The sequence below is a fragment of the Parasteatoda tepidariorum genome, chromosome 10 (genome assembly GCF_982258835.1).
Source record: "Parasteatoda tepidariorum strain Cologne lab strain chromosome 10, Ptep-v5.0, whole genome shotgun sequence".
Lineage (NCBI taxonomy): Eukaryota > Metazoa > Arthropoda > Arachnida > Araneae > Theridiidae > Parasteatoda > Parasteatoda tepidariorum.
In genome coordinates this window covers 40916956-40935199 of record NC_141764.1, presented here as the reverse complement: position 1 = coordinate 40935199, position 18244 = coordinate 40916956, and the positions used below count along the sequence as shown (strand labels likewise).

The 18244-nt window shown below is 29.7% G+C and overlaps 3 protein-coding genes and 1 pseudogene across 4 annotated transcripts in view; all 4 read left to right on the top strand.

The window, feature by feature from the left end:
• The window catches only part of LOC107441521 (mpv17-like protein 2), a 36629-nt gene that overhangs the window by 220 nt on the left and 18165 nt on the right, over nt 1–18244 (top strand). The window lies entirely within an intron of this gene.
• Nucleotides 7–3594, top strand: LOC107441518 (acid phosphatase type 7). Its single transcript, XM_016054805.5, has one exon. The coding sequence runs from the start codon at nt 157–159 to the stop codon at nt 1480–1482; it is 1326 nt and encodes a 441-aa protein (XP_015910291.3). The 5' UTR covers nt 7–156; the 3' UTR covers nt 1483–3594.
• On the top strand, nt 7514–9267 carry LOC107441517 (acid phosphatase type 7). Its single transcript, XM_016054804.5, has one exon. It carries the CDS (start codon nt 7619–7621, stop codon nt 8957–8959), a length of 1341 nt encoding a protein of 446 aa, XP_015910290.3. The 5' UTR covers nt 7514–7618; the 3' UTR covers nt 8960–9267.
• Nucleotides 10442–12866, top strand: LOC107441516 (acid phosphatase type 7 pseudogene; annotated as a pseudogene). The gene has a single exon (XR_015429537.1). The product of XR_015429537.1 is annotated as an acid phosphatase type 7 pseudogene (transcript).

Sequence of the window (18244 nt, the reverse complement as noted above, 5' to 3'; positions counted from 1 at the left end):
AATGGACTTTTATCTCATTTCCTTTCTTCTATCATACATACCTCGTGATCATCTGTTTATCATGATCTTTGACGTAACAGCTCTAGAGAAATATTTATAAGCAAACATAAGAGCAGCATCGTTTTGTTTTAAGCATCGCTTTAAAATTGCTAAAGTATGGAGTTCAAAATAAAATTTTCATTTTTTGCTTTCTTCTTTTATTTTTGCGTCACTCTTGTCTTGGCTGTTTTAAATACTCAACCTGAACAAGTGCATATATCATTTGGGAAATCTCCTAATGAAATGGTTGTTACATGGGTTACTTTTGACCCTACAAGCAAATCCACTGTCGAATATGGACAGGCTCCTAGTAAATTGAATAAAATTAAATTTGGCACTGTGACAAAGTTTGTCGATGGTGGATCAAGTGCTCGAGTACTTTGGATACATAGAGTTTTACTTGATGATTTAGTTCCTGGTTCTGAATACATGTACCACTGTGGTAGTACAGATGGTTGGAGTGCTGTTTATTGGTTTACAGCTATGCAAAATGGTACAAATTGGAGCCCAAGACTTGTTGTTTATGGGGATTTGGGTAATTATAATGCTCAATCTTTGCCACGAATCCAAGAAGAAGTTCAGAAAGGAATGTACGATGCTCTTTTGCATGTAGGAGACATGGCTTACAATTTAGACTCAGAAAATGCAACAATAGGTGATGAATTTATGAGGCAAATAGAAACAATTGCTGCTTACCTTCCCTACCAAGTGTGTGTTGGCAATCACGAACAAGCATACAATTTTTCGAATTACGTAAATCGATTTAGTATGGTTAATCAAGATGGTAAAATAAACAATAATTTTTACAGTTTTGATCTCGGCCCTGCTCATATAATTGCTTTCTCTACCGAGTTTTATTTTTACGTTAAATACGGTTGGATACAAATTGCTCGTCAGTATGAATGGCTTGAAAATGATTTGAAAAAGGCAAATTTACCAGAAAACAGAGCTAAACGCCCATGGATTATTACAATGGGACACAGACCTATGTATTGTAGCACCAATGATACAGATGACTGTAAAAATAGGGAAAGTATCATTCGAAAAGGGTTACCCATTGCTCATGCTTATGGTTTGGAAGATCTATTTTACAAATATGGTGTTGACTTGGAATTATGGGCTCATGAACATTTATATGAAAGGCTGTGGCCCATCTATGATTACAAAGTGTATAATGGAAGCCTTGATGCACCTTACACTAATCCAAAAGCTCCGGTGCATATTATTACAGGTTCTGCTGGCTGCCAAGAAAATTTAGATCCTTTTGTTGACATCCCTGCAGAATGGAGTGCTGCAAGATTTTCTGACTATGGTTACACTAGGTTTAATATCATTAATAATACGCATTTATACATGGAGCAAGTATCTGATGATCAGGATGGTATTGTACTGGATAAAATGTTGCTAATCAAAGATAGGCATGGTCCTGATGCATGGTTATAAACAAACAATTGAAATTTTATTACATACTGCTATCTCTCTCATTAATTATGTCTGTGATCTATCTTTTTTTCTTTAAAATATGTGATTTATTGCTGGACGAATCTCACTTTAGCTTTATATTTCTACATTTACTTATCATAAATTTTTGACTTTTAATTATTTGTCAACTTTTTTTAATAGATTGAATATGTAAAAAAAATTTTGTTTTTGTGTTAATATCTATATATACTTATGCATACATTAGGAGCCATTCAAATATTAAAAAAGTAGTATCTAGAAAACCGGTTGCAATTATCTTGTCACCGGTTGCAATTGCCAGTGACAAGGAAACGGTAATTTGAGAAATAGTGATGCTAAATTCCCTTTATCTACAGAAGATAAAAATTCTCTGTAAATTGCAGAAATAATTAAATTTTGAAATGATATTTGAAGTTGGAAATTAGATTTTTATTTAAGAATATGACTGTGTAAGCATAGGTTGATAGTATAACCATTGTGTGATTTACTTATTTTTTCTGACAAGAGCGTCGAAAATCATCAAAAAATAAACTTGTATGGCTCCTACTTTATATTAATTTGATAATTATTAAAAGTTTTTTATAGATATAAGTCAGGAGTCTGTTTAGAAAAAATTTGGGTTCGTTAACGGACCCTTCACAAAATAATTTATCTTTTAATCGGACCCTTCACAAATTTGTTTATCTTCATTGTTGTTTTGTTAATCGAATAAACCCTTCCCGGGGATAGGGGGGGAAAGAAAAAAAGATGGTTCAAAACAAACTAAGTTTACCTACGTTTAAATTCCAAATGTAGTATTCTAAGAAAATATTTCTACTTTTACAAATATCGTGTGCACATTCTTATTGATATTAAATGATAATTTTTCTTTTTGTAAATAAATAATTATCAGTTTATATTTATTCATAAAATTAATTAATAGAATATTATGTAAATAAAGCTTAATCTTTGGCAATTTTTTAAATAAAATATTATAAATTTACAAATTGTTTAAGTTTACTTCATGCATAACATATTAAAAGTGATATATAACTAAGTTGTGTTATTTAAAATATGTCAATTGAAATTGAAAATGTGAGTGATTTTGTTTCCAACACACACATTATTCGTCCGAAATGAATATTCTGTGTTGAGCAGTATACGCTAAATACCAAATAATTGTATGTTACATCGCTAATTTAGTAGCAGCAATTGTTGAGCATAATCTTGTATCGATTTACAATTTAAAAACTTCTTGAAAAGGTTTTTAGCAATTTTTGCAATAACAGGACCCTATTTGCACAAATTCACAAAAGCAGGACCCTGGTAGAAAGAATGTGACTTAACACTTATTTTATATTCACGAATTATGAGTAGTTTTTTCACAATTTTACAAACACAGGACCTTTCACAAAATGTCTGAACAGACCCCTGTAAGTGTTTGTTTGATGAATTACCCATAAAGACAGAATCAAATCAAAACAATATTTTATGTTTTGGAATTCAACTTTATGGATAATTTTTAATGTATATTTACTAGAGTTTTACTTTTCCTTATTAAATAATTTCAATGCTTTTATGCTGCGTTAGAATTTTTTCTAGAAAGCATGATTTTAACTATAATTTTTCATTTTATTTCAGAATAATGGGTAAGATTGTATTTACATTTTATATCATTATTATGACTTAAAAAAATTATACTTAAAGTTCTAACTAGTTTAGTTTTCCTCTAATTGCTTCATAAAATCATTATTGCATCCTTTTAGGTTTAAAAAAAATTAATGTTTCTCAACCAAAATTTAAACATTGCAATTTCGATTTAACTTATTGAGTATGACACTATCTAAAGTCTCTTAAAACTAACACCTGAAATCAATTTTGTATTTTAGAAGCTTTATTAATTAGTTATAAATTAAATCTGTGAAACATTTAAATGAAGACATTAAGTAAGAATCTTATGTTTGCATTTCTAAGCTTTACATTAGCTGACTTGATATAATATGATTCGTAGATGTATTTGTTTTATTTATTCTTAATGATCTGTTATTTGTAAAGATCTATCTATTGTTTGAAAAGATCCATACTATAAATAAAATGAAGTTCTTTAATCTTCAAGAGATTATTGATTTACTTTACAAATACTTATGATTTAGTTTCTTATCATTTTAAATTATGAAACATACAATTTGTATCGGACTAGTTTTGTTCATTATTTTTGTTGACAAAACATTTATTCATTGTTGCAAAATGTTGCCATTTTCAGTCAGGTTCTATTGGCTCTTTCTATTTGATATCGAACTATTCAAATTTAACATACATATATTTCAAATTATTTTATTAATGACTGTTTAGTAAAAAATGTGTAATTACAATTTGCTATGAAACTTATTCAAAATTCAGCATCATACATCTTATATTACAACAAACTATGGTATCTTAGTGTTATAACTAATGCAACGAAGCAATCTCTATGAGTTGGACACTACTACTATGTATTAAGGATATTTTCATGTTCTCAACTTTAGAATTTTCACAATTATTTTCTTAAATTATAAACATGGTGTAGAGAAATATTATGATTATGCTGTGTAACATAAAACTGGTTAAGTTTAATATTTTTTTTAAACTGTCGAATTATTTTCAATAAGCAAATAAAAATTTATTACTTTTCTTTTTATAGTTTAGTACATTAAAGCAAAACTGCCTTTTTATTTGTTTAAAGTTTTACTGTAAAGAATAACTTTGTCATAATGGCCATTTTTCTACCCAAATTTGTTAGAGTAGAAAAATGTCCTTTGGAACAAAATCAAATTTGTTGAGTTTTTTTTAGTTTTTTGAGTATTTGTTTCTTAAATAACATAAATGTAATTAATTCTTGTGATGTAACTGCTGTTTTAATTCACTCTATTTACTTCACAGCCAGACATTTTTACCCAAACTTGTTTGAAAAATATTTTAATCACTTTCCAATTCATCCTACCTGTGCTTTAAACTGCTCCAGAATAAATAGTTTCCAAAACTCGTGTTTGAGCTTCTGCAAATCAAGCATTTCCTCTAATATTGAGATGGATTTCAGAATAATATATTTTCTTGAAAAAGTAGTTAAAAATTAAAATAAGTAGTTACTTAGGATACAAATATTTAAGACTTTTGTTCCAAACTGTTTTGAAAACGCAAAATTACTTCTTATTGCTCTGAACGTCTAATCACATCACTGTTATTAACAATATTTTTTATTAATACAAAAATTAAATTATAAACTGTTGTTTTTTTTTTAAGTGCCTAACACCAAAAGAAAAAAAATTCCAGTTTCTTTTGGCTTTGCTAAACTCTGGGATAATAAAATGGGGTTCTTTATAGTATTGAATTCATTTTTTAGAATCTCTTTACATTCAATGAATGATAGTTTCAATTCACCCTCAAATAAAAGAATCAATCATTCAAAATCAAATGGGAATTTTTTTAATTATATAATAATGCAAAGCCCATTATTGGCAACCTTAAATAACATTTCATGTATTTGCGATGTCTGTGCAGAAACTAAATCAAATTGATTATTATAATTCGAACATAAACTTTCCCAAGTAAGATTAACGTTTCACAAAAAATATTAGTGTGTTAAATTCCAAACAAGATAAATATGATTACTAATATATTTATTGCTCCATAAGAAAAGAAATTTTGAATGATAGTGGATGTGTAATTTTAAACCTAATAGCCGCATATTAAAAACCCTATAATAAGAAAGAACCATGGGTTTTAGATGTTGTAATGGTTAATAACTCTTTTATATTATAAGAGAACGGACTTTATATTGGTTATTTTAATGGATGGGGCATCTTTCTTAAAAATATCAACGGTACTTCTTTTCTATGCACTTATTTCTGTCAGTGATTTTTTATATAATGCAAATTAGTTCAAAAATCACTTTGTTTTTTCATTTGATGGATGTAAATTTTATTTTAGTGCGGTGGAATCTCTTGTAGGGGACAATTCTGTTAACTCTGTTTCCTTTTATTAGATAGCTTTAATGTGTTCACCTCTTAATAAGACATAAAAAGTTTCAAAAAGTAAAATTGAGAAATACAATTTAAAATATTCTTTATTAGTATGTTTATACCCTCATTTAGGGTTAACTAATTTAAGGGTGGAAGATAAAGGACATTGAGAAAAAAGAGCGAGCCATATAATTATCAAAAAGAATTACACATTTAATGAATTTCTTATGAGTAGGGATAATAATTGGTAATGGGTAAAGATGATTTACCACCTGAAAGCTATTTTGATGGTTTTGGAGGGAGCATATATCAATGAGGAAAAAAAAGTTCTCAGGTGCCTGGACAGTACAGTGATGCTGATGAATTGTCATTTAACAAAGCAGGTTGAATAAAAAATTCTATTATTTTTAGTTCTTGTGAGTGCTAAGATGTTATATGAAGTATAGTTTGGTATATTTTTTACATTATCGTTTATAGCTTCAAACTGGAAAGGTAAAGGATTAAAAGAAAATGCTGATATAATTAAGGTAACAGAAAGGGTGAAGCTTTATTGGAAAAATTTTAGGCTTTAATTTTGAAAAAGTAAAAGCAATTGAGTGAAGTGCTATGGAATAGAAAAGAAATTTTTAAAAAAATTATGAATTGCTAATTAAACTAAACATCCCAAAACTAAAATTTTAAAAAAATAATTTGTTTTGTAATTGGATTGTTATTATTACAGGAAAGGTAAAATAAGTTTTCAAAAGAATTGAACTTCAAAGCATAAAATAGTTATACAAGATAAGAATTGAACAAGACCTTGAAGCTGTTCTTAATGAAAATTCTTAGAACATCAATCCATAGTTAATTCTGAAATTTCGAAGGGGTGGAAGATTCCTCCCTACCATCACTGGTATGCGGGCAAAGAGCCAGGTTTTTCATTTGCCGTCAATTGTTACAGAACTTCTAAAAGCGCAATTTCTATATTAGCAAGCGGTCACACAAAAAGTCTCTCCAATGGTTCGAAGTCTGCTCCAAATCAAACTGAGCAGGCTTCTCCCGAACATATTCTGGACTGTTTAGGATTTTCCAGAGAGGACATCTTCTGGTCCTCGATTTCCTTAGGGTCAACCGTCTGATGGACCTTGTCTGACTTCCTCAGGTATTGGAGGATAAGCCATAACAACAGATAAGAAAGTTAGGATAAATTATCAACAAAAAAAAATTAAGCAAAGGCATTATACAATTTTTAAAAATGTTTCTGAATAAGTTTTTTTTTTTAAAATATTTGTTTAAAAATTACATTGCTTTTACCAAAATCATTAGTTATTGGCTATTTATTCTAAAAAAAAATTCTCCTGTCACGGTTTTATTTTATTATCTAGCGTTAGAGTGCAGTCGATATCATTATCACTTTCTTTTCCCATATAATAAATACCTAATCAGAATTTCTGGGTTATAATTTTCTCATATAAATATTAGTTGCTTTTTAATACACTTTACCGCCCAATAGATTATTTTTATTTATATTTAAGGCATTTTAGGTAACTAACTGAACAACAGAATTTCCTATGTATTAGAACTAAAATTAATGTTCTTTTTCCCGTTTTGTTCACAAATTGATATTGAAAGGAAAAGATCGCTTACACCTAATGATATCAAACATACTCTATTGAAGTGAAAATAATATGCAAGCTCTTTCCTTAAGTAATATAAGGTTTTTACCTCAATTTTGGATCAGTGTTTTCCTGCTCTTGTACCTTTAAACTCTTACCTTCAATCTAATCAAGAGATTTGCCACCTGCAAACATTTATTTAAGCAAAAGAAAGTTCAGCGTTTTACTTTCTTATTCTGACAAAAATAATCTGAATTACATTTTGTTTATGGATTTTATACAGCTCCTCCTAAAAGTGTATTATCTCTTGACTACAATGGATCCCAATCTAAATACTTAAACGAATTCTCTTCGCCATTATTGATATGTGATAAGCTACGCAATCATTTATTCATTCGTTTTTTTAGCAAGTTTTTAACAGTTATCTTTCTAACCTGACCTTTATCCCTTTCACCTCGTGATTTGCTTATCAAGATTTAATGTTTATATCAAGACAAGAGCAGAATTGTTTATTATTCTTCTCATATTCCAAGTGAAAGTGACAACATGAGCTGTAAAATGAAATTTCTTTGCCCGATTTTTGTTTTGTGTGTGTATTTTTCAACGACATTCGTATCAGCTGTTCTGGATACTCAACCAGAACAAATACATTTATCATATGGAAAAGCTCCCAATGAAATGATGGTTACATGGGTTACTTTTGATCCAACTAACGTTTCTACAGTAGAATATGGACGATCTCACAAGGCACTGAATAAAGTCAAATTCGGTACTATTACTAAATTTGTCGATGGTGGAGCTAAGGCAAGAGTACTTTATGTCCACAGAGTACTTCTTGATGATTTAGAACCAGGAACTGACTATGTTTACCATTGTGGCAGTGTAGATGGATGGAGTGCTATTTACTGGTTCACTGCTATAAAAGAAGGCACTGACTGGAGTCCAAGACTTGTAGTTTATGGGGATTTGGGTAATTATAATGCTCAATCACTACCTCGTGTACAAGAAGACGTTCAAAAAGGAATGTACGATGCGCTATTGCATGTTGGAGACATGGCATACAATTTAGACACGGATGACGCGCTAATAGGAGATGAATTTATGAGACAAATCGAAACAATTGCTGCTTATCTTCCATATCAAGTGTGTGTTGGCAATCACGAACAAGCATACAATTTTTCGAATTATGTGAATCGATTTAGTATGATGAATCAAGATGGTGAAATAAACAATCATTATTATAGTTTTGATATCGGCCCGGCTCATATAATAGGATTTTCAACTGAATTTTATTTCTGGTTTAATTATGGCTGGGTCCAGATCGCTCATCAGTATGAATGGCTTGAAAATGATCTGAGGAAGGCAAACTTGCCAGAAAACCGAGCTAAACGACCCTGGATCATTACTATGGGACACAGGCCAATGTACTGCAGCACAAAAGAACCATTATCTGAAGATGATTGCAAAAACAGAGAAAGTGTTATTCGCAAAGGGTTGCCAATCTCTCATTCATACGGTTTAGAAGATCTATTTTATAAATATGGTGTTGATTTAGAATTCTGGGCCCATGAACATAACTATGAAAGAATGTGGCCTTTGTATGATTACAAAGTGTATAATGGAAGCTATGATGCCCCATATACCAATCCCAAAGCACCTGTGCATATTACAACTGGTTCCGCAGGCTGCCAAGAAAATTTAGATCCATTTGTTGAAGACCCTGCAGAATGGAGTGCTGTAAGGTTTCCCGATTATGGATATACTAGATTGCAAATAATTAACAATACTCATTTATATTTGGAACAAATTTCTGATGACCAATACGGAGCGGTGCTTGATACAATGATGCTTATAAAAGATAAACATGGACCAGAGGCATGGCTATAATCAGTGATTTATCCTGTGTAAATAGTTTACTCTTAATGTTTTTAAAACATTTGTCTGACCTCAACTTCAGCGGTGATTTTTTTTCAGATTTTGTTTAAAAATTGTATTAATTCATGTCAAGTTTTCACAGAGAAACAATTGAAGTTGTTGTTTTATTTATACTCATAATTTCAATCATCAATTTTGTAACTGAATTTATTTTCGCCTTTGTTAGGTGAGTATACGTTTAAAATGCAATACTTCAAGAATAATTTTTTTGAAACATTACATTTTACAAAATATAAAGTTGTTTGTTTTTAACTATGAAATGTCTCATGTTATTTATTGAAATCAATTATTTCATTAACTTCGATTTTTATTAAACATTTGATTGAATTTATTCAATATTTAGTTTTTCCCCACTATTATAGAGTTAATCTGCGATAATTATGTATTTTTAATTAAAAATATAATTTACTTCATACCTCTAACTTTTTCCAAACTACTTTACCAAATTTATGTATTATAATAATTGTTATTACTCTTTACTTTTAATAAATTAATATATTGATTTATTAAAATGTATGAATAATATTCTAATTTATTATGGACAACAATCTTCAATAGTTGATGATTGAACGATGCTTTAAAAGGACTCTTAACTAAAAAATATTGACTTTGATTCAAAATTATTGGTTGCTTTCTATTTTAAAATGTATGAATAATATTCTAATTTATTATGGACAACAATCTTCAATAGTTGATGATTGAACGATGCTTTAAAAGGACTCTTAACTAAAAAATATAGTCTTTGATTCAAAATTATTGGTTACTTTCTATTTTAAAATGTATGAATAATATTCTAATTTATTACGGACAACAATCTTCAATAGTTGATGATTGAACGATGCTTTAAAAGGACTCTTTACTAAAAAATATAGACTTTGATTCAAAATTATTGGTTACTTTCTATTTTATGAAACTCGTTTAACCCTTTGAAGCAGATGGGACACCGGTATCCCTTTTGTATATATTTTTATGACTTTCTAATTGCAAGCAAAAATACAACTAAGCAAAGCCATTATACAATGTTTAAAAATATTTATGAATAGATTTTTTTTCCTTCAAATATTTGTTTATAAATTACATTGCTTTTCAGAAAGAATTGATTCCCGATATCTTCTCTTTTAATTGCTTTTTACCAAAATTATTTATTATAGACTATTTATTCTAAAAAAAAGTTTCCTATCTGTAAATACTAATAGAATCAAAAAAACGTTTTCCATGAATTTTAAAAATTTTTATTTTATAAAATTTTTGGAAAGCATATAGTATCTAGCAAGGTTTTATTTTATTATCTAGCGTTAGAGAGCAGTCGATATCGTTCTCACTTTCTTTTCCCATTTGATAAATACCACAATTATACCTAATAAAATTGTTATCAGTGACCGATAAACTTTTTTATTCTATTTTTCGCCCTTATCGAATTTCTGCGTTATAATTTTTTTCAGATAAGTAGTAGTTGCTTTTTAATACACTTTGACGCCCAATAGATTATTTTTATTTATATTGAAGGCACTTTATTTGACTAACTGAATAACAGAATTTTCTAGGTATAAGAACTAAAATTAATGTACTTTTTCAGGCTTTATTCACGAATTGATATCGAAAGGAAAAACTCCTTTACTCCTAATGATATCAAACATACTGTATTAAAGTGTAAATAATATGCACGCTCATTCCTTAAATAATGTATAGTTTTTACCTCGATTTTGACTTAGGGTTTTGCTGCTCTTGTTTTCATTAAACTCTTAGCTTCAATCTAATCGAGTTAAAAGCTCAAGAGATTTACCAGCTGTGACATTTTATTTAAGCAAAGAAAATTCGGCGTTTTACTTTCTACTTCTGACAAAAATAATCTGAATTACATTTTGTTTGTGGATTTTATGCAGCTCCTCTTAAAGGTGTGTTATCACTTGACTACAATGAATCCCAATCTAAATTCGAATTAAGTTCGCCATTATTAATATGTGATGAACTACGACGCATCTTCATCATTTTTACATTCGCCTTTTTAGCAAGTTTTCTACAGTTATCTGTCTCACCTGACCTTTATCCTTTTTACCTCGTGATTTGCTTATCAAGATTTAGTGTTTATATCATATCAAGGCATGAGCAGAATTGTTTATTATTCTTCTCATATTCCGAGTGAAAGTGTCAACATGAACTGTAAAATGAGACTTCTATACCCGATTTTTGTTTTGTGTGCGTATTTTTCAACGACATTCGTATCAGCTGTTCTAGATACTCAACCGGAACAGATACATTTATCATATGGGAAAGCTCCCAATGAAATGATGGTAACATGGGTTACTTTTGATCCAACTAACGTTTCTACAGTAGAATATGGACGATCTCACAAGGCACTGAATAAAGTCAAATTCGGTACTATTTCTAAATTTGTCGATGGTGGAGCTAAGGCAAGAGTACTTTATGTCCACAGAGTACTTCTTGATGATTTAGAGCCAGGAACTGACTATGTTTACCATTGTGGCAGTGCAGATGGCTGGAGTGCTATTTACTGGTTTACTGCTATAAAAGAAGGCACTGACTGGAGTCCAAGACTTGTAGTTTATGGGGATTTGGGTAATTATAATGCTCAATCTCTTCCTCGTATACAAGAAGACGTTCAGAAAGGAATGTACGATGCACTGTTGCATGTCGGAGACATGGCATATGATTTGGACACGGATGACGCACTAATAGGAGATGAATTTATGAGACAAATAGAAACAGTTGCTGCTTACCTTCCCTACCAAGTGTGTGTTGGCAATCACGAGCAAGCATACAATTTTTCGAATTACGTAAATCGATTTAGTATGGTGAATCAAGATGGCGAAATAAACAATCATTTTTACAGTTTTGATATCGGCCCTGCTCATATAATAGGTTTCTCTACCGAGTTTTATTTTTTCACTGGCTATGGTTGGATGCAAATTGCTCGTCAGTATGAATGGCTTGAAAATGACTTAAAAAAGGCAAATTTTCCAGAAAACAGAGCTAAACGCCCATGGATCATTACCATGGGACACCAGCCAATGTACTGCAGCACTAAGGAACCATTATCTGAAGATGATTGCAAAAACAGAGAAAGTATTATTCGCAAGGGGTTGCCAGTCTCTCACTCATATGGTTTGGAAGATTTATTTTACAAATATGGCGTTGATTTGGAATTCTGGGCCCATGAACATAACTATGAAAGAATGTGGCCTTTGTATGATTACAAAGTGTATAATGGAAGCTATGATGCCCCTTATACCAATCCCAAAGCACCTGTGCATATTACAACTGGTTCCGCAGGCTGCCAAGAAAATTTAGATCCATTTGTCGAAGACCCTGAAGAATGGAGTGCTGTAAGGTTTCTCGATTATGGATATACCAGATTGCAAATAATTAACAAAACTCATTTATATTTGGAACAAATTTCTGACGACCAATACGGAGCTGTGCTTGATACAATGATGCTGATAAAAGATAAACATGGACCAGAGGCATGGCTATAATCAGTGATTTATCCTGCGTAAATAGTTTTAATGTTTTTAAAATATTTGTCTAACCTCAATTTCAGCGGTGATTTTTTTCAGATTTTCTTTCAAAATTGTTTTAATTCATGTCAAGTTTTCACAGAGAAACAATAGAAGTTGTTGTTCTATTTATACTCATAATTTCAATCACCAATTTTGTAACTGAATTTATTTCGCCTTAGTTAGGTGTGTATACGTTTAAAATGCAATACTTGAAGAATAATTTATTTGAAACATTACATTTTAAAAAATATAAACTTGTTTGTTTTTAACTATGAAATGTTATTTATTGAAATTAATCATTTCACTAACTTCGATTTTTATTAAACATTTGATTGAATTTATTCGATATTTAGTTTTTACCCAACTATTATAAAGATCTTAAAGTTAATCTGTGATAATTATATATTTTTAATATAAAAAATTTTTTTTAATTCATACCTCTAACTTTTCCCAAACTATTTTCACAAATTTATATATTATAATGATTGTTATTACTTTACTTTTAATGAATCAATATATTGATTTATTAAAACATATGAATGATATTCTAATTTTTAAAGGCAACAAAAGTAGTTAATGATTGACCGATGCTTTAAGAGGACTCTTAACTAAAATATATAGACATTGATTCAAAATAAATGGTTTCTTTCCATGTTATGAAACTCGTTTAACCCTTTGAAGCAGGTATCCCTTTTTTATATATTTTTTTAACTTTCTAATTACAGGCAAAAATATATTGGGTATTTTTTACTTATAAAAAGCAGTTTAAGAAATATTAAAATCTGTTAGATTACCGGAATTACTAATATATAAAATCCAAAAAAAATAGTTAAAAAATATTTTTATTCATATGCAAAAATTTATCAATGATGAATAACTGTTTCTCTTAGATCTAAATAAGTGAAAATGTGGAAAATTATTGTTTGGAAGTGAATGATGTTCTACCTTTAGCGAGTGTGTGAAGATTTTACCTTTAACTCAGTAAAACACCGGTGACTTCGGACACCGGTGTTTCATGCTATATATCATAACCATAAATTATTAAAATACTAATTTTAATATTTTCTATGATTACAAAGAAGGAAAACCGGCTAAAATCCTTTTAACATAAAAACATGTTTTTTTATTTTAAAAGATGCATAATCTTTTAATTCATTGCATTTAATTGTAATGAAATGAAACTCTTTTATCAGGTTTGAAAAAAAAAACATTTTTTCATTAAAGAAATTCTATTTTTATGAAATTCTGATCAAAACTCGTTTATCAAGTTTGAAAATAATGAATTTTCATAGCAAAAAGTTTTATTTTTATAAAGTTCTAATTAAATAAAGCTCTTTTATGAAGTTAGAAAAAAAATTTCATGATAGGAATTACTATTTTTATGAAATTCTTATTAAGTGAAACTCTCATCAAGTTTGAAAAAAAAAATTCATAAAAGGAAATTCTATTTTTATGACATTCTAATAAATGAAACTCGTTTATCAAATTTAAAGAAAAAATGACTTTTTCATTTAAAAAAATTTATTTGAAGGGCTTAATGGTAAGTCACATATTTTTTTAAAAAAAGACATTTTTACATTAAAAATTTCCTTAATAATGTTTTTAGATATGTACTTGACAAGTTTCTGGAATTTTCACTAGATATGCAGAAACATCTTATTCTCCAAATGAACATTTTGGTGTTTTAGCATTCTCCTGAACAATTTGAATTGTGGTTTGTAATTATATTGCATCAAGCCCCTGCATTTGTAATGAGAAACAAAGATGGCTTTGTAACAATCATAGGAGCTGACGCTTATAATTATTCTTTTTGGAGAACTTAGCCACAAAAATAGTTCTTTTTTTTTTTCAAAATTAATATTTATTAATAATAAAATTGAAAATTTGGTATTTATTATAATGCTTTGCGACTGGGGTTTGACCAAGTCCCTCCTCCCTTTTCAATAATTTTATCATAATCGACTCTATAATATCACCCCATACAAATCTGCGCTCTACATTCGAAAGACTCTCTTTAAATTTATAATTACTAATATTTATGCATGATAATTTGCTTTAATTATCTAAAATAATCTTTACTAATGTTAATACAGGGTTATTCATAATTCCCTCCGCCCTGTAAGCGCCATTTTTCTTTACTACAACTGGCTTCAGTGGTACATGTTACTGCCATCTACCGGCAACTGCTTAAATTAAAACTTGAATACTTTCGGAATAATTTCATATGTTCTTTTTTGCCATATTAGTCTTCGTTTTTTTTTACTATAACGCTTCGAAACCCCCGAGGGAATTATGAATAACCCTGTATAAATAGCTTGATGTGGCGATGAAATAATTGATTAAAATGATTATGATTTTTAAATTGCTCAATGAAAAGCATCGATTTCCATGTTGGAGTTGGGAGACTGATTTTCTGTGTGTTTGTGCTAATATCTAATAGTAATTCGAAAAACTTATGTTAATTTTGTATCCAAGGAAGTTTACGGCTGAATACTAATGAATAATTTGATGTAAAAAAAGTCATCTTTAGAAATAATTATGTTTAATCGCTATGTTTCCCTGACCTCTTAATATGTTATACACATACCTATAACTTATTCCTAAAATATTTACATGCGACTACCTATGAATGGCAGAGTATTTCTCTTCCCTGCTAATTTTTTTCGTGTTTAAAGATTTTTTTTAAAGTGAAAAAGCATCATTAAGCATAACATCTTGTAGCTCTTATATATTTAGTGTAAATTCAATTTTGCAAGTTAAAAAGTTAAGGTTTTATCCCTTTACCTCAAGTTCTATGTCCAGCATAGCCTGGACTCACGTTTGTGAGAATGGGAGTTCGAATTCATCCGGCTGAAAACTCCCCGCGCAGTAAATGGTGACTGATGCACGTGAAATCTTTCGGGTCACAAAGTCCTCCATGTTCCGATAGCAAATCAACACCTCTGGGGGTACAAAATTAGAGATTGACCGTTCTCTGGTTCAGGTCAAAATTACGATGTGTGGATGTATGAATGGGTCCGCCTTATAAACGGGTGTGGCAGAAGTCGAATTCTTTGCCATAGATGGCGCCACTGGAAAAAAAGAACAATCGCACCCTCTCTGCCTTAATGGCAGACGACAACAACAACCTCAAGTTCTAATTTATGAAGCACAAGTTTAAAAGATTCTCTTAAATTATCTTTTCAGTTTAAGGGGGACAAGAAAGAAAGAAAAACGAACATGACAGGTGTTGGTTAATAACAGAAGTTAAGTTTCTGATAGGGAAAAAGAATTTGAAAATCTTTCTAATTTAAAATAGAGTTCGTTTGATTAAATAAAAAAAAATTTCAAACAATAAATTAATTTTTCCATATTACTCTTGATCGAAATAAAAGAAAAAACAGCCACAAAACCAAACTTCCTTCTAAAAAAATTCAGATGTGTTTGGGTTAGAGAGGGAAAAAAATAGCTATTTTCAATCAATGAAACTAATAAAAAAAAGGGAAAAATTAAGTCTTAAAATTTAAATTTTTCAAATTTGTTAATTCTTTACTTGCAATCCTTTTAATGATCGTATTAGATATTTTCTAAAATAATAAAAGACGCTCATTTTCTCTTGCACCGCAAAAAGTTAATTATTCAATGATAAAATTTTGCTTGCCTATGTAGGGAATAATTAATGATCTGGTTTACTTTTGATTGCCAACTTTCGATCATTTTAAAATCTGCGAGACTTTAGACACTCTTTCACGAGTTAGACTTACGCTGGCGTATGTGATGAAAGTTATGCCTAGCCTAACTTTTTCTATACCAGTCAAAAGGTAGGCAATGTTTATTTGTATTCAAATTAAATTTAGGCATGAAAAAAAACACTTTTTTACTTCGGGAATTCTGTTTCCTTATAAATACGGTTAGAGTACAGTAAATATTTAAACTAATTATAATAGAGCAATATTTTTCTGTTAGGTTAAATACAAATTCTTACCCTTTTTTCTTATTGTTAGCTCAATAACCTGGTGAGCGAATTCTCCGGCGGAAAAGAATTACTAGTTAGATATGGAATGTAATTGCTACCTTTTTTTTCGGAGAAAAAAACAGTCCTAACAGTGCATCTGCCTTTTAGTTGCGAAAATGTTAAAACTCCTGGATCAAGTATTGGGAGAAATTTGCCTTCGGGGAGAACTTTTTAATGAAACTAACCTGCATTTGCGATACATGGAGAGGAAAACCTCCCACGGTTAACCTGACGGCAAGGGGACTCTAACCCATGATTGGTCTACCACTGAGGATATTCTTTCGTCAGCACATTTATTTTTAGCCGATTTAAAAAAAGAAAGAAAACGCTATTAAAATTTGAAAAGTTGCGATTACGGAAAGCGAGTGCACAGAACATAAAACCTGTCTGATTGCCAGTTAACATTCTGTGTATTTCTAATAATCGTATTTCTTCTCTCACTCCCATAAATCAAACAAGTATCAGGGTTTCGTAAACCAAACTTTCTTACTCTTTGCGGTTGCATTAAATTGATAGATTGTTGCTATAATAGCCAGAGTAAATTTTTGTTGAACGAACTGCTGAATTTTTGCGGAATAATGAAAAGGATAAAAACAATTCCTTAAGAAGGAAAAACGTTACGACACTTAAACACAATTTGTAAAATATTATTTTGAAGTTTATAAATCTCTAATCCATATGAACAGCATTTTTCAATACCATAAAATTAGTATAATTCTTTGCTGTGGTATCTGAGAGTAGACATACGACTAGAACGGTAAAAACAACTTTGGTAGCTGAGAGTGTACATAAGACTAGAACGGTAAAAAGAGCCACCAACGGTAAAATCCTCTTTAATAGCTAAGAGTAGACATTAGAGATGAGTTCGTGTCTGAAGAATTTTAATCCGAGTCCGAGATATACGTCGAATAAAGACCAAATTTTGTGGTCTCTCCATTCGGCCTTTGATGACTAAAACAAAGATTTAATTTTAACTGTCTCTGGGTTTTTTAAAAGAAAAAATATTTTCCTATAAATTTAATTTTCTGTGAGTTATACAAATTCTCTTAGTTTAAATACAACCGATTGAAAAAAATAATAAATTTTTTTATAAAAAATCTTTTTAAGTTCAGTTGCTGATTAGACTCAGTGTTAGTTTAAATAACCATTGATGTGTAATTTTTACGTGTTTACGTATCATTGAGCTTTATAAAATAAATTAATGTGAGCAAATTTTAAGGGGTCACAGTACCCAAAAAATGACAAAAATACCAAATTTTTTTTATTGCTTATAATAAAACTTCAAAGTATTTCAAATGTACAGAAAAAAATTCATCTCCCTATCTACATTTTTAAAAAAGTTATGAATGATTTTAAATTGTTCTAATACAGAAACTTGCCCAGCAGTCTGACTTTAAAGTGCTTTTTCGCATAGATGATAATTTTGTGTCTTAATCTTAATTAAATCCCTAAGGATTTTTTTCTATTTAAGATAAAGCTTTGAAGTAAACTTTTTTATCTTGAGTATAATACACTTATTTAAACTGTGCATGGAATAAGCATTTTATGAGGTATTACAATTTTTACGGCTTGTTATATATACCTAACAGGAATTTTTTCTCTTTTTTTTCTACTTTTTTACAAAATAATTTATAAAAAATATTCTAATTGATATATCAACAAATGAATGCACAAAATTGTTAAGATAAATATTGCAAGCACTATGCAAAAACTTTTTTTGAAAAT

What these genes read in the sequence shown, in the direction of transcription:
- LOC107441518 (XM_016054805.5), top strand. Translation starts at nt 157, where the DNA reads ATGGAGTTCAAAATAAAATTTTCATTTTTTGCTTTCTTCTTTTATTTT.
- LOC107441517 (XM_016054804.5), top strand. Translation starts at nt 7,619, where the DNA reads ATGAGCTGTAAAATGAAATTTCTTTGCCCGATTTTTGTTTTGTGTGTG.